The sequence below is a fragment of the Zingiber officinale genome, chromosome 2B (genome assembly GCF_018446385.1).
Source record: "Zingiber officinale cultivar Zhangliang chromosome 2B, Zo_v1.1, whole genome shotgun sequence".
NCBI lineage: Eukaryota > Viridiplantae > Streptophyta > Magnoliopsida > Zingiberales > Zingiberaceae > Zingiber > Zingiber officinale.
The window spans coordinates 99,960,567-99,976,849 of NC_055989.1; the positions used below are offsets into that span (position 1 = coordinate 99,960,567).

Here is a 16,283-nt window from a genome sequence, read left to right on the forward strand (position 1 = left end):
CGTAGGTTCACGTCTAATTGATCATATTTAGATACATTTCTCAGTCCTTAGCCGGTTATCTATTGCAAGAGAGAACCGACAACTTTCTACAAGTGTTTGGCAATTGAGGGATAAGAATTGGTGAACGAAATCTTACAAAGAAACCGAAACTCCTAGAATCTCCCTTATCATAACCCAAAACACTAAACTCTTGTTTGTTGATCTTTAATATTAGATTTGTTTACCTTCACTTTGCATTTGAAACAATTGGATAGTTGTTTAGCTAATTCGCATTGAGGCATTTCTAGTGCTTATTCCAGTCCCTGTGGATACGATAATCTTTTATATTACTTGCGGAGCGTAACAAGTTTTTGGCGCGTTGTCGGGGAATGCGCTGTAACATTAGGAATTATCAATTGAGTTAGACTAAACATAACATTTGTTTTCCTTTCATATTGCATAGTTGTAACTAATCATTAGATTTCTGTTTTTACTTTCTTGTATAACTTTTACTTCTTGTTAATTCTTTTTGTACAAATTCAATTCTGCATTTTTGATTCTTTTATTTTTTCTTTTTCGTTGAATTGTCATTTGCTATCTTGTTCTTGTGTATGCGAAGATCTAACTTTGGGGGAATTCTTTCCTTTTGACCACGAGATTGACAGAACTTTTCATAAAAGAAGAATTCTAATGAAGAACAGGAACATTTGAACATGTGAATAGACCACTCAAGGATTATGCAGCACCTTATGCAAGAGGTTTTCGATCTAGTATTTCAAGACCTTGGTGGAAGCTAATAACTTTGAGATCGAACCCGCAATTATATCTTATGCAAGAGAACCAATTTGGTGGAGGACCTCATGAAGACCCAATCAACAGAGGTCTTTTATGAAATATGTGGTACCATGAAAATGAATGGAGTTCCTTGAGCAGTTAGATTATTATTATTTGGGTTTTCTTTAAGAGATAGAAAGCAATGGCTGAATTCTTTGGCCCTAATAGCATCACCACTTGGGAGCGGTGTGAGCAACAGTTTCTTGATAAATTCTATCCACCAAGCAAAACAGCTCGTATGAGGAATTTAATTGCAAGCTTCAAGCAAACTGACTCTTTTTGAGCATGGGATAGATATAATAGTATGCTCAAAAATGCCCACATCGTGGGTTGGAAAGATGGTTAGTGTTGTACACTTTTATAATGGTATCAACTATCGTACCAAAGTGTCTCTTGATTCATCTCTGGAGGGCACTTATGAATAAAAGTTTAGATGAAGTGAAGAAATTATTGACAGTGTAGCACAAAATCATCATCGATGGGCAAATGAAAGAAGTGGTGGCTATTCTTCTATAAACCCAACAATTAAAGCATCGGGGAAGTTTGATGTAGATGCAGTCACTCTTTTGTCTGCAAAATTGGACGCTCTTACAAAGAAATTTGAGAATATGGGGACTAGTGCTAATATGGTCAATGCTATTAGTACGTCTTGTGAAGTATGTGGGAGTTGAGAGCTCAAATGACTCGTGTCCATTGGGAGCTATCAACAAATCAATCAACTGGAACAATGTGATCGATCATGAGTTCTGATCAAGCGAACAACCCATACTCGAATACTTATAACCTGGATGGAAGAGCCATCCCAATTTTTCTTCTGAAATAATCAAGATCGAGGACCATCTGGGGGCAAGACCAAATTTTCAAGTGGGCAACAAAATTTTCAACATCTTCTCAAGGCTTACCAAAGTCGAATATTGAAAAGATGCTTGAAGAAATTATCTCAGTCGAATGAAATGAAGCAAGATTTAGGCTCGTTCGGAGAATGGATAATTCGAAAAGCATCGAAAGATCGGGATAGTCAATGCGCGACTAGCTTCCTCGTCATCCGAGCACCGGGAATGACTTCGAAAAACCTGATGTGAATCCTATGGAGCATTGCAATAGAATTGAGCTTAGGAGCGGACGGACCTTGGGAGACTCCCAGTGGCTGCTAATACAAAATGAAGAAGAGCTCTCTCCTCTTATACCAAATCATATTCAAGCTAATGAGGAGAGTACCATTGAGGTTGAAGAGACTCTTCCACTGAACCGTCAGAGCAAAGCTGTCCCTTTTCCTCAGAGACTTACAATGCTCAAGAAAGATGAAGAATTTGGCAAGTTTTTAGAAAAAGTTAAGAAAATTTGTGTAGAGGTACCTCTTATTGATGCTATTCTTAAATGCCTAGATTTGCCAAATTCATGTCGAACAAGAGAAGAAGAGGAGAGGTTGAGACAATTGCGCTTAGTGAGGAATGTAGTGCTATTTTGGAGAAGAACACTTCCCCAAAACTAAAGGACCCAGGGAGCTTTTATATTCCTTGCAACATAGGAAAAGATTTTTTTGAAAAAGCTTTTTGTGATTTGGAGGCAAGTGTTAGCCTCATTCCCTATTCAATTTGTAATAGGTCTCAAAAATATTAAACTTACTACTATGGCACTTCAACTTGCCGATCATTCCTGCAGGTACCCTTTGGGTATTATAGAAGATGTGCCAGTAGAGGTGGATGAGAATGTTATTCCCACAGATTTTGTCGTGTTGGACATGGAAGAGGACCCTAGGATTCCTATCATATTAGGAAGACCTTTCCTTGCTACAGCTGGAGCTATAATTGATGTCAAAAATCATAAGCTTTCTTTGGTAATTGGTAAGGAAAGGTTGGAATATGATTTATCTAATATCTCTAACCATGTCTCGTCTCTTTTAAATGCTTGTAGCAGGACAAGCATTTATAAACTTGAGGAATGGAATTTCCATCCTCATGGAAGGCCACCAAATGAAGGAGACAATGTGGTGGAAGATGTTGGGAGAAGATCTCCCAACAAAAACGAAAAGTATATCTGTCCTCCAAGGGCGAGGAAAAGAAGTGAATGATCAGGTTTGGTCGAGCTAAAGACCTTAAACAAGCGCTTCTTGGGAGGTTCTTTTAGTTAGTTTTGATTTGTATTTTAATTTCTTTTAGTTTGATGCATTCTTTTGATTTTGTTTTCGGGTTAGGTGCAAAACAGAGCCCGGTCGTGTGCTATAGTCATCCAGACATGGCCGTGTAGGATCTCCCGAGGAGAAAGGACTAGGTCGTGTTCCAAACACGGCCGTGCAAAGAATCCGAGAAGAAAGATGGAGAGGCCGTGTCCCAGACACGGCCGTGCGAAGAATCCAGAGAAGGAAGAGGGGAGGCCGTGTGGATCTGCACGGCCCGTGTAGGAGAGTTATTTAAGTCTTCTTTCTACCTTACACGGCCGGATCTTGGCCGTGTTCCGCACACCCCAACTCTCCAAAACATCTCTTTCTCTCCCAATCTCTTAAAAACTCCTCTCTAATCTCTCAAGATCTCTTAGATCCGATTCTCCTCCTCTCTAAGACTTGGACTTTTTATTCTCCTAACCTAAGATCTTTGCTCTTTGTAGTTTTGTTCTTTGAGTTCCATTTTTCCAACCCTAGATAATTCTTCCCCTATCTAAACTCATCAAGATGTCCAACATTTTGAAGAAACTTCGCAAAGGAGGTGGTGGATCCAGTGGAGACAAAGAGAAGGAGCCATCAAGGGACAAAGAAAACAACCAGTGAAGGGCAAAGGACTTCCCGCAACGAAGGTAATGACAATGAATTCAATATTGTGTTTAGAAATGATGATCAAGTAACTAGATTTGCAATTCTTGTCAATAGAAAGATAGTGTGTACTAGATATATGGACCAAACTGTTCTTGATATGCTTGGAATTAGGGAAGATGTAGATTTGATGATTGGGTTTTTGGATTGGAGTGATATTATGTACACACATTTGCCTACATATCCTCGTCTTGTTTTGGAATTTTAAGTTCATTGGATGTCCATTTTACTAATGAAGATGATTATTTTGGAAAAATCTCATTTAGACTAATGAATCAAAAATTTTTATGGGCATTTAGTGATTTTAATTCTTGTTTTGGATTAACCACGGTAGCCCTCGTAGGTTTGATCCAGTTTAATTGGAATTATTTTTGGAATGCGATAACTGGGTTAGATCAACCTTATGAGCCTTAAGAGCTAAGGCCTCCCATATGCAAAACATCTTTAGGTATCTACATAGAGTCATGGGTAAAACTATTTTTGGTAGGGAGAGAGTGATGGGGTGGTTAAAAGATGAGCTTTATGCTTTATGGGCTATGCTTTATAAGGTTGAATTTGATTCTGGTTTTCATTTTGTTCAAACCTTATTAAGATCTGCTAGGGCATCATCGGGATCGATTGTTTTGGTGGTTTGCTTATAATTTAAATCTTGATGTTGATGGGTTGGAAATAATTCATGGTAATGACATGATTGACATTGATGCATGTCTTGCTATGAAAATGATCGTTCGGGATAAGAATGGTTTCGCGTTTCCTAGGAGTGGTTCTCCTTTACCCTTCCTTTTCCTGAACGAACTACTATTCGTAACCCGGCTAATTGGGTAATTTCCGAGTTAGATTTTGAGGATAACCCTTATATACTGGAGCCACATCATGAGCCCTCGTCATCCGGACACCCTCAACTTTATGGAGTCTGCTAGGCATTCTTTTGCATATGGCACGGGATCTTCTAGGTTTGATTTTTCAGATTTGCGTGTCTAGAATCACTTCATGAGAAGCAAGATGGCCACGAAAAATGTTGGAGGCGCTTCTCTTTATCGATGATCGGTTTAGGGAGTCTGAAAATCATTTTCGATTCTGAGGAATTTTCAAGGTCAGTGGTGAGTTTGTGCGGGATTATGATCTTGGTCAGGCTAGGATGAGAGATTTTATGCAGAGCGTGATGCTTACTAGCCAACAAGTAGATTCTTTATATGAGTATCATAGATCCTTGGGTGAGATTTCGGGTTTTCCTAGTTTTCCTATTGGCCAACCACGTCGTAGACCTCCTTTCCCTCGTCCACCTCCTCCACCATATTGATTTCATCGGGACGATGAAAAGTTTAAGTCTGGGGGGGTGTCATATACGGTTTAGTTTGGTTTTCAGTTTTTAGTTTTTGTTAGTTTTTCATGTTGGTTCTTATTTTCATTGCTTGTTGCTTTATTTTGCTTGTTTTTGAAATAATCATGGCAAAAAAAAAAAAATTTTGAGAACATCAAATCTTCACTTATATGCTTTCTTGGATTCAAGTGAAATGTTAGCACGATTATTGTCTTGATTCATGATGTTCGAATGATGCTAGTAGTAAACTTTGTGTAGTTCTTTTTTCTATCTTGGGAAGCATTAATAAGCTAAGAATCTTATGGTGATGAGTTTTAGTTTTGGTTCAACCTTAAGGATTTTATCTTCACTACACTTGTGCTTGATGCTTGAATAGTTGATGTCATTGAAATAGTCATGATTCATCTTGTTTGCTTAGTACTTGGTTTCCATGGTGATTTCTCAACTTTCATTTTGGTTACTGGATGAGGCTCAAATCATTAAAGCTCATTTGGAAAAATCAAAATATCCCAACATGTGTGCTAAAAGTACATTTGTGAATAAGTTTTGCACAATGCAAATACTTATAAAAAAAAAAAATAAGGGATATAAAAAACAGTTATCGTGAGTGGAATCTAGCAAGTCACCCCTTTGAGACCGAGTTAGGTTCTGGGAAATGACTGCCTAGCTTCCCTTGAGATTGAGCACACCTTTGAGACCTTGGGTTAGTTGAGAAATATGAACCAAGTGAATGGTGAGTAAGTGCCTATCACTGGTTACTTGTCTTTCACTGGAAACATTAGGAATTCAAATTTGATGACGACTTGACTAGGACATGGATTGAAACTTGAAGGGTGTTGAGTTACTTTTACACTGTGCACAAGATTCTTATGCTTAAACCATACTTTACTTGTTTCCATGATCACGCTTGTTAATGAAACTTTTGATAGAGTTAGGAAAGTGCACTAGGTTTTATGAATGTGTTATAGAACGTATGAATTTAAAGTTATGACATTTTGCTTGAGACAATGAGGTTTAAGTCAGGGTGTGATGTGCGTAGATTATATACTCTTTTATGCATGTTTTTACGACATTTACATACTTTGAGCATGCTTGATCTATGCATTTTATACTTAACTTTCCTTTTAGCGTATTTACTCTTTTGGTTCGGAGATCCGCTTTTGTGCATTTTCTGTACAGAGTGAAATTGGTGAAGATTATGCGTCCTCGGACAAGCTTGGAAGGAATTGAAGGAGAGAGCATCGGTAGTGTACAGCACGGTGTGTAGTTCTAACGAGGAAGGGAAGAGGGACATGGCGTGTGAATCTCCTGCGTGTGTCTGATTTGAATTAGGCGGATGCCTTACGTGGCCGTGTAGATCTGCAGTGTGTGAATTTCGAGCTAAGCGGTGGTGGTCGTGTGCACCGGCCGTGTAGCATTTCGAGCGAAGGGTCTGGCCGTGTGAGTCGCTGGCCAGTGCGACTTTGGCGGAGAAGGAGCTGGGCGTGGCGTGTGAATCTCACTGCAGGCCGTGTCGTGAGGCGTGTGGCGCCCGATTTCCTCCTCTATTTAAACCCTCCTTCGTGAATTGAAGGATCTCTTCCCCTTTGGGAGAAAGGCAAGATTTGGTGGTATCCTCCCATTCTTGGGAGAATTTATGGGCGATTCGAGGGGAGTTCTTGACGATTTCGACTCGGGAGCGAGGATTGGATCCGAAGACGAGGCTTCTTCGTAGATAAGTTTTCTCTTTCCCCCTTTTTCCTGGTTTCTTGGATTGGGGATTTAAGAAATGCTTGTAATCTTTATTTCTTGGTATTCTTCCTCGATTCATGGAGTAGATCTTGTATTCTAGGATTAAGGGAGTATTTGTATGATGGATTGATGTAATCTCTTATGGATTTGCCAATTTCTTGTTTCAATGACATTGTCTTGCTTGTATCAATTAGATCTTGAATGATTAATGGTGATTTGTGCTTAATTCTCATTCTTGATTGATTGTTTGGATTTCTTGTGGACTTAGTAAAGATAAACTCTCACTCGATCATCCGAGGGATCCACGTGACAGGTGCAAGCCCGTGTAAGGACGTTTGAGAGATAATCTTGAAGAGGAAATAGGAATATTCAAGAGAGTAGGATGGATCTTGTGATTAGTTTCTTGTATCTTGATAGATTAATAAGTTGTGGGATTCTATGTTGATATCCGAGGAAGGCATAGTAATAGGTGCGCTTCTGTGTAAGGACAACGTAGGTTCACGTCTAATTGATCATATTTAGACACATTTCTCAGTCCTTAGCCGGTTATCTATTGCAAGAGAGAACCGACAACTTTCTACAAGTGTTTGGCAATTGAGGGATAAGAATTGGTGAACCATTTACATTCAAGAAATCTTACAAAGAAACTGAAACTCCTAGAATCTCCCCTTATCATAACCCAAAACACTAAACTCTTGTTTGTTGATCTTTAATATTAGATTTGTTTACCTTCACTTTGCATTTGAAACAATTGGATAGTTGTTTAGCTAATTCGCATTGAGACATTTCTAGTGCTTATTCCAGTCCCTGTGGATACGATAATCTTTTATATTACTTGCGACATTTCCGTACACTTGCGGAGCGTAACATTCTCCAGTCTTCACATATCTCGTAGAAATCAAGCTTTGTTGAATTTTCTCACGAATAAAATGTCAATCAATTTTAATGTGTTTAGTTCGCTTATGAAACACAGGATTCGATGCTATATGAAGAGCAGCTTGGTTATATTGAAATTTTAAATCCTTCAGTTAAGAGTTGATATATCCACATTATCTCACACATACTATGCCATAGCCCTATTTTTTGACTTTGCACTGGATTGTGACACAACGTTCTGGTTCTTACTCTTCTATGAGACTAAACTTCCTCCAACAAAGATACAATTGGAACTTGCCCAATCTGCATATGAAAAATATTTAATATGAGTGTGCCCATGATATGCATATACGATACCCCGTTCGGGTGCTCTCTTCAAGTAAACAAAATTTGCTCTAACGTTGTCCAATGATGAACGGTTGGAGATGATATAAACTGACTAAATCGAATATGCAGGGTAAGGTAGTACAATGAGGGCATGCATTTTGTTATAGCTTGAGTGTAGAGATCTGTTGAATACTTAGTGAGAGTGTAGGGATCACACTTAGTGAGAATATGCATTTTGAGCTCATAGTCATCATACATGTAGATAGGGTGCTGACAAGCCCACTGAGGATTAGAGAGATGACATCCAACATTTGCATGGAGTTTTATGAGGTCTCTACCCACTATCCACACCAGACATTTTGGTACGCCACATAGGGTCTAGCTGTCATACACATTCTTTCTGTTACAGAGTATACTGAACTGGAGCACTACTTTAGTTGGCACCTCATCAAGCTAAAGTATGGTCTCGGTAAAAAAAACCTTTACTAGTATTTGATTCAAAGTTGGTAGCGGCATAAGATGACATATGGAGGGGCCAGGATGCGACTACACTACCACGGTGGTTCGATACACCTGGATGCAGATGCTTTGGATACAGTGACACCTCTTCAGAGCCAGCTAGAGTGGATAGGCAGATGGACTACTAGAGCAGGACGTGGATGGGATGTAGGACACCTCAAGGAGCATCAAGATGACGTGGATGGAGCTTTACTAGAGACTACCACATGTAGGGAGAGTGTAGTGTGAGTGAGGAGGAGAGCTAAGAGGGGAGGATACAACAGAGGGAGGTATGATGTGGAGGGGTGAGGATTGTATGTGGGAGAGACTGTGTGAGATGATAGTGATGTATAGGTGAATAGATCCACCTTGGAATGATGTATCTGGTTCGCAGCAAATGGCTCGCAACAAAAACATTGTAAATCTGTTTATGCCTGGGGCTTTGCCAAAAAGCCTATGAGGATGAATAGATTCACTAGAAAGGCCTATCTAGTTCGTAGCAAACGGCTCACATTAAAGACACTCTAAATTCATTTATAGATGGGGCTTTGCTGAAAAGCCCAAGAGGGTGGGTAGACCCACCAGACAGGTCTATCTAGTCCGCAACAAATGCCTCGCGGTAAAGACATGCCAAACCCGTTGATAGTTGGTCACTTGCTAAAAGTGACTCCGGGAGGCTTAGGGATGAGGCATCGGAAGATCCTAGGCTCACAGACACAGGAGGAGGTTCGACAGAGATGATGCAGAGCCATAGGTGTCTCATGGACACGGGTGGAGATGGACATTGATGATGCTGAGCTATACGTGGTATGGATAGAGATGGGCTACATGACGGATGGTTTGTGTCACATGATGATGGACACCTTATCTTTAATGTCTCATATGGAGGGTAAGTAGACAACCGACACGCGATACGCAAAGAGAGATGGTATTCGAGTGAGTACATGTACACTACCATGGTTTCCCTTCCAGATCTAATAGTCCGTCAGACATGACATAAGGGGCTTCATTGTTATTTCTGTATAGTTGTGCACAGTTTGATGATATATATTTACTCTTTTATAAAAAAAAAAAACTTCCCAACCAACTTTTGATATCTCTCAAGATGTTCTCATCTCTTGTGAGGTGTATGTTTTGAGTCATTGGAGCACACTACAAGGCTTTGCTCCCAATTTTCCTGACTCAATTCATAGGTCGAGGATATCTTTTTTTCTAAGATTGAAATATATCTTTTTTTACTCGAAACTTCAACACCCAAGAAATACGCACCCCAAGTCTTTCATGTGAAATTGAGTATGAATGAAAGATTTAAGAGATGAGATTACTATAGTAATACTTCAGTGATAACAATATCATCCACATACAGAATAACAATATTACTTCATGAAGCATGCCATTCTGACCCATATATGATTGGAATAAATCAGACGTCTATTCCTTGGCATTACCACTTCGCAAAGTACGGATGGATGCATTGAATTGAGTTTGAATCTCAACACAAAAGACACAAAAATAGAGAAAATAATTTAGAACAATTTTTCATTAGATATAATCAAGTTACACGAAAATAATCATCTACAAAAGTAATAAAATACCTAAAATCAAGTTTAGACAAAATGGGACATGGACCCAAATATAAGGATGAACTAATTTAAAAGGAATAATAGCACGTTTATTTACTCTAGGACACAAACTAAGACAATGATGTTTTGCTGACACGACTCACAATTTAAGAAAGACATCTTACCATATTATAGACAAAGCTTTTTAGCAAAGGGAGAGGCGGATGTTCCAACCTACAATGAGCCTCTAAAGGAGAAGTGACAATCGAGCAAGCAAAAGAATTTGGGAGTGGTGTGCCAAGAATGTAGAGACCTCCAGACTTATGTCCTTTACCAATAATCTTTTTCGTCAAAAGATCTCAAAATAAGCAATGATTAGAAAAAAATGAGAAGTAACCATTAAGATTATAAATTAGTTGACTAACAGAGAATAAATTAAAGGATAAATTAGGTAAATGTATAATAGAGGACAAAGGAAACAAAGGGGTAGGATTGATAGTGTCAGACCCACGAACATAAGATAGAGACCCATAAGCTAAAGTAACGATAAGAGTGTTAGCTTTGGACTGAAAAGTAAAAAAGAGACTAGAATTACTTGTCATATGATCCGTGACACCATAACCCATTTGGAGGACGAGGAAAGAAGACATGCGTTTTATTTACCTAAGTCATCAATAGTAGGGAGATGAAGACTTGAGTGATTCCTGATATTTTGAGAACTTAACAAATTCATTTGCAGAGATAAGGACCGATTTATCAGAGGCATCATTAATGGGTGCAATATGGGCCAAATGTTTTTGCTGATTTTTATATTGAAGCTTTCTATACTCAAATTTTGTATGACCTAGCTTATGATGGTCATAATACCATCCGAATTTGGCGTTTGAGTTTCAAAGTCCTATGAGCCACCTCCTTTGTTTCCATTGTGACTAGTTGATCTTCCAGACATATAATTAGTATTGTGACTCACCAAAGCACCACTAAGCAGAATGGATGCATGCAGTACAGAGAACATAACTAAATACATCTTGTAAAGAGGAGACTGCAGAGCTAGAGAGAACTTGTGACTTAGTAGACTTAAAGTTAGGAGATAGGCCAGCAAGGAAGCTCATGATAGCCATTTGCTCTTGTTGGCGTTGTTGAACCTTCACATCAGGACTAAAGGGCAACAACATATTAAGCTCCTTATATGTGTTCTTGAATGCTATAAAATAATTAATCAGAGGTTGATCTTATTTTTCCACATGTTAAAATACTTTGCAAACCTCATACATGCGGGAGATATTCTCTTTTCCAGAGTACAGAAATTCCAAGTAATCGTTAGTTCTTTAACAAATTCATAGTGATTGATCAAACCAATTACCTCACTATCAATACAGTTTCGAATATGAAAGAACAATTGAGAATCCTCTCTAAGTCATGTCTACTTCAAATCATCTTGAGGAGGGTTATTAGTCAAATGACTATCTTTGTCAATACTTCGTACATAAAGACGAATAGTCTTACTCCAATCCAAACAGTTCAAATCATTTAGCTTATAGTCTGTGATTTTAGACATCACAGACACTGAATCCGTCACAATAGAAGACTTATTTTCAGCCATAAGACTTTATCCTAAAGAAAGTCAAATAAGAGAAGAATCCGAAGGAAGCTCCAAACCAACAAGTACAGACAAACCCACACGCACTTAGGTGCTACTCGCGTTGAGGAAAGTAGGGGCTAGTGGTAAGGATCGTTGGCGACCTAGATTGGGCGGTGCCAACGATGCTTCTGATGACTCGTATTGGGAGAGCAACAACGATTGGTGCAACGACGAAGGAAAGTGCCGGCGAGGAGGTCGTGGCTAGCTAGTGGAGGTGCGTGGATGATGGTGAGGCAGTGACGCGCTGCGGAGATGAAAGTACGTGAGTGGTAGAAGAGGCGGAGATGGAACCCTAATTTTGAATCCTTAATTTCAAAGTTGCTCTGATACCATGTTATTTGAGAAAAAAATAATTCATACTCTTTATTGAAAAGTGAGACATATTTATATATAAACTAGGAATTTATCTTATGAAACTATAATTAGACTAATTGTTAATTAGCCTAATTGACATATATATTAACTAATATATACATGGTAACTAATATATAGGATAATATGGTAACTAATTTATAGGATAATATGATAACTAATATATATAGATAACAAGGACAAAATATAAAATATGATTAGTAGTTTACTAGAGAAAAGGTACAATCAAAGAAAATTGTAACATTGTTTGTCAGCTCTTAAAACATAGTGGATTTGTTAATTGGGTCGTAACATTGAATATGTCTATAACATGTTTGGTTTTCTGAGATAGTTTGAAGGAAAGTGTAAAGAATCAAATTGTAAATATCATGTAATACAAGTTTAAAAAAAGGATTAAAATATTGTTTTGAGCTTGAGTTTTAGTAGTTGGCTGGAATGAGATAGTGTTGATGTTGTGGAAGTACCGATCAATGGTTTCGATAGTGAATGGGGCGAAGAAAGGAGATGAAGAAGAATAGGATGCAGTGGCTATACACTTTGAGGAGTTATTTGGTGGCCTCTTCCTTGGTTGACAAAATATGTTCAAGAGTTTAGCTTCTAAAACTATTCACAAGTTGAAGAAAACGTTCATTGAAGTCATCTAGTCCTAACAGAGTTGTTTATGAGTTGAAGAAAACCCTCGTTGAAGAAAAATAGGACGAGGTAGTTATACACTTGGAGGAGTTATTTGGTGGCTTCTTCCTTGATGAAACATGTTCAAGAGTTTAGCTTTTGAAGATATTCACAAGTTTGAAGAAAACATTCCCTGACCAAGTCATGTGGAGTTTAAATAAGCTCCTTCACTTATTCACGAGTTGTGTAGAGAGCTATTCTGAGTTATCATAACTTGGTCCTTTGATGGAAAAAAATTTATTTAAGTTTGTTTCTATAATCTTCTTCCATGCTACTAGTTTATTTTTAAAAAATAAGATGGGCAATTAGATATTAAATTGAATTAGAATTTAAAAAAAAACTAAGAAATAACAAAGAATATCTTAATTCAACTTGTGCATATTGAAGTGTCGACTATTAGCATGATTTAATACTCATTGGCAAGATTCAGACAACGATTCTAGATATAAATGACTTAATTTTGGGTAATCTACCAAAATTGATATGCTTTACTCTGCCGCTTGGCACCACACATAGTTTTAAACCATGGAATAAAATATAATTTAATATTGATGTATAATGTAGACAACAAATTTTCCACATAATAGTATTTAAATATGAAAAGATAAGATATAATAAATATTCTAGTTATTTGTTTATTTAAGCTGAAAAATTAGGTTATTAAGAAAAATAAATTCAACGATTAGACACTACTATAACTATTGTAGTATGTGCCGATAGTTTGTTTAAGTGTAATTACTTCCCCATTTCTTGATGCAAGTTCTTTATATGCATATAATGTATCGAATAATTGAATTTGGAATATTAAATGTCTCGAGTAGATACAGACAATCCTTTAAATATTTGATTAGGTTTAGTACAATGTTTACCTGTATTTCTTTTTTTTCTTCCCAAATTAGGTGTATCCTTTGTTAGACATTCTTAAATACAATCACCCTTCTTTACTGTATTTCAATTTTTAGGCTGATGAGATGCTTTTGTGCAGCCCTCATGTTATCACAATTATTTTCTCATGCCCCAAGTATGCAAGTGCGACTATTAAAGCTGATCTTATTTTTGAAGACTATGGTAATGTCCATCACTGCCATTAAGTTCATTAGTCTGTGATACAAGACTGTCTACTTTCTGTTAAGTCCTATACACTGCATTGTAGTTGGTCTCGATGTTCACAAGAAGCTGATAGTTACCAATGGAGTTGATAATACTAAGTCTAAAGATAGTGAAGATGCTACATCTTCTTCCTCACTCCCAAAGGAAATTTATGTTGTAAATCCTGATCCAGAAAGAAGATCAAGAATCATCTGTAAAGAAACTGACAATGCAAATAAGATTCAATCATCTATGTACGTGGCTTTTCCATCTTACATTTTAGAATCATTCAACGTCAGTTAGTAGTATTTATAAATATAATATGTAGCCATCTATAGATCATTGTTTTTCCCTTTTGCTACCATTGTTTTTAACTGAGCACAGGTCTTCCGCTTGTCTAACTCTGCAGGCCCAGCTTTGATCTTTTGGAGGATGAAACTGTTACAGGTATGCATATGGTGGCAGCAACATGGCTTCCAAAACTTATCTGCTGTCTTTTCCTTTTTAGCTTCCAGGAATTGGTCAACTGCATAATTTCTTTTGTTGACATTTAACTGAACAATTGCATTTTTAGATATCTCAACTCCTGAACCTCAACAAACTGAGTGCAAAACAAACTCAGAAAAAATGATATTTGATCACATCCGCAAGAAATCGAAAACCTTTCCAACTAGCTTGACATCGACTATGATGGACTATTCTCATCAACCTTTGCTTCTGAGAATAGCAGAAACACCCAAGAACCTAGCTTATCAGAGGGATGGAGATTATTTAGGCAACATAATCGTCATAGATTCTGAACCTACAGACGCCTTCCTGAAAGTAAGCTCTTCAACAGAGCCAACAGAGCCAATGAAGGCAAGTATAGCTTGCTATCCCTCACTTCTGAAAAGAGGAAACTCATCTGAAATGGGAGGTTTTGAGATTGAAACCCATTCAGATGTAATCCTCATAGATTCTGAGCCTATTGAAGACTTCAAGAAAATGAGCAGCCCAAGCAGTTTCCTAACAGAGAGGGAAAAAATTCCAATCAAGAGCACTCGTATTTCCAGCAGTGTACTAAAGTCAGAGGTATATGAGGAATTTCCTACGAATTATCTTCAATCTGGCCGCAAGAAGCCTTCCTGGAGTGATTCCCTGAAACAAGTCCAGAGTATTGGCTGCAAAATATCACTCTTCGATGAATTGAACTCAGCTTCAGATAGGACAGAATTTTCACAACATTCCTTATCTAGTGTGCTCGGTAACCAGAGCGATGAATCTTTCCTTGGATTTAAGAGTGTCTTTTCCTTTCTTTAATTTGGTAAAGATCTATAATAGAAACAGCTCGTTGCCAATCTTGTTCCCTGTAATTTGTAGATTTCCACGCCGACTTACACTAGTTCTTAGTCCAGATTTGCATGGTCGGAAAGGCATCACTATGTCGTCTTCACATTTGACGTTGTGAACTCATGCTTCTTGTATTTCTGATGAATTACATTCAAGTTCAATGGATTTCTGTTTTTTTTTTACTTGAAAGTTTCATATATTGTTTATTCATAGTTTATTCTATTTGCAAAATAAGCTTTAAACGAAACTATTGCAAAACTAGAAATTCATTTTGATGTGCAAAATGTTCCTTAGAGTTGTTACTCTAACTCTAATTTATAATTGGCATGAATTTAGGATTTCATAGTTCTATTATAAAATTGACTTCTAAAGTAAATGTTCATGGAGTTTATTTTAGTTGCATAATGTCTTCTAATATCCAATAAAAACATCGACGAGTAGCAAATAGGAGTTTTTTTTTATTATTTTATTTTATTATTTAACTCTGATACGCTAATTGGAAATCATAAAACATTTACATATTTTGCAAAAGGTTTTATTGGTTTAAAATAAATTTAGATATTTTTTAATATCTAACATATTTTTATTTTTAATTTATTTTAATATTTATAAATTATATCAAAATTTAATATCTATAGTTTGTATCAACAGCTGTTAAAAAAATAATGATATTATGCCATATTAGTAGTGTATATTTTGATGTTTATGTGGATTAGAAGTTTTTCATACTCAAACTCATCAACTCTATAAAATCTAACAATTGGCATCCCGGTATGTATTATGCTGAATTGGTAGTTTTATGCAAATGCAGGTAGCTCTCTAACGACACGCTCACTTGTAAAATTATATAATTATCCTTTTATCCTCCAGTATTATTCTCATTATTATCATGTCATATCTTTTATCTCTTCTTTTTTTTTTCATCTAAATTTTAAATTAGTTGAGCGTATTATAGCAGTTATGAAATTGTACTTGCTATATATTTATAGCAATTACGAAATCATAGTTGTTTCACAGTTATTACAACTACAAAATGATTTTTTTTTAAGATTAAAATTATTCAGAGTCTCCAAAAGATTTTAAACGATATTTTTAAGTTTGAAATTGAGCCATTTTGGATTTCATGTCATAACTAATTGCAGATCTTTGAACGATCTTTGATTTGATATATCTTACGTCCCGTGATTCAACCCGAGTCAAAAGTTATGATTTCTCAAAGTTTAGAGTTTAATATTCATATTTAGC

General features: G+C 36.9%; 1 protein-coding gene across 4 annotated transcripts in view; it reads left to right on the forward strand.

The window, feature by feature from the left end:
* LOC122046501 (ATP-dependent DNA helicase MER3 homolog) overlaps positions 1 to 15,219 on the forward strand; it is a 77,581-nt gene extending 62,362 nt beyond the window's left edge. For all 4 annotated transcript variants that reach the window (XM_042607222.1, XM_042607223.1, XM_042607225.1 and 1 more), the window contains 4 exons: positions 13,606 to 13,688; positions 13,774 to 13,963; positions 14,119 to 14,156; positions 14,284 to 15,219. In XM_042607222.1, the coding sequence (XP_042463156.1) occupies positions 13,606 to 13,688; positions 13,774 to 13,963; positions 14,119 to 14,156; positions 14,284 to 15,008 (1,036 nt within the window). In that variant the 3' untranslated portion in view covers positions 15,009 to 15,219. The remainder of the gene's footprint in view (positions 1 to 13,605; positions 13,689 to 13,773; positions 13,964 to 14,118; positions 14,157 to 14,283) is intronic.
* Positions 15,220 to 16,283: the final 1,064 nt, after the last annotated feature.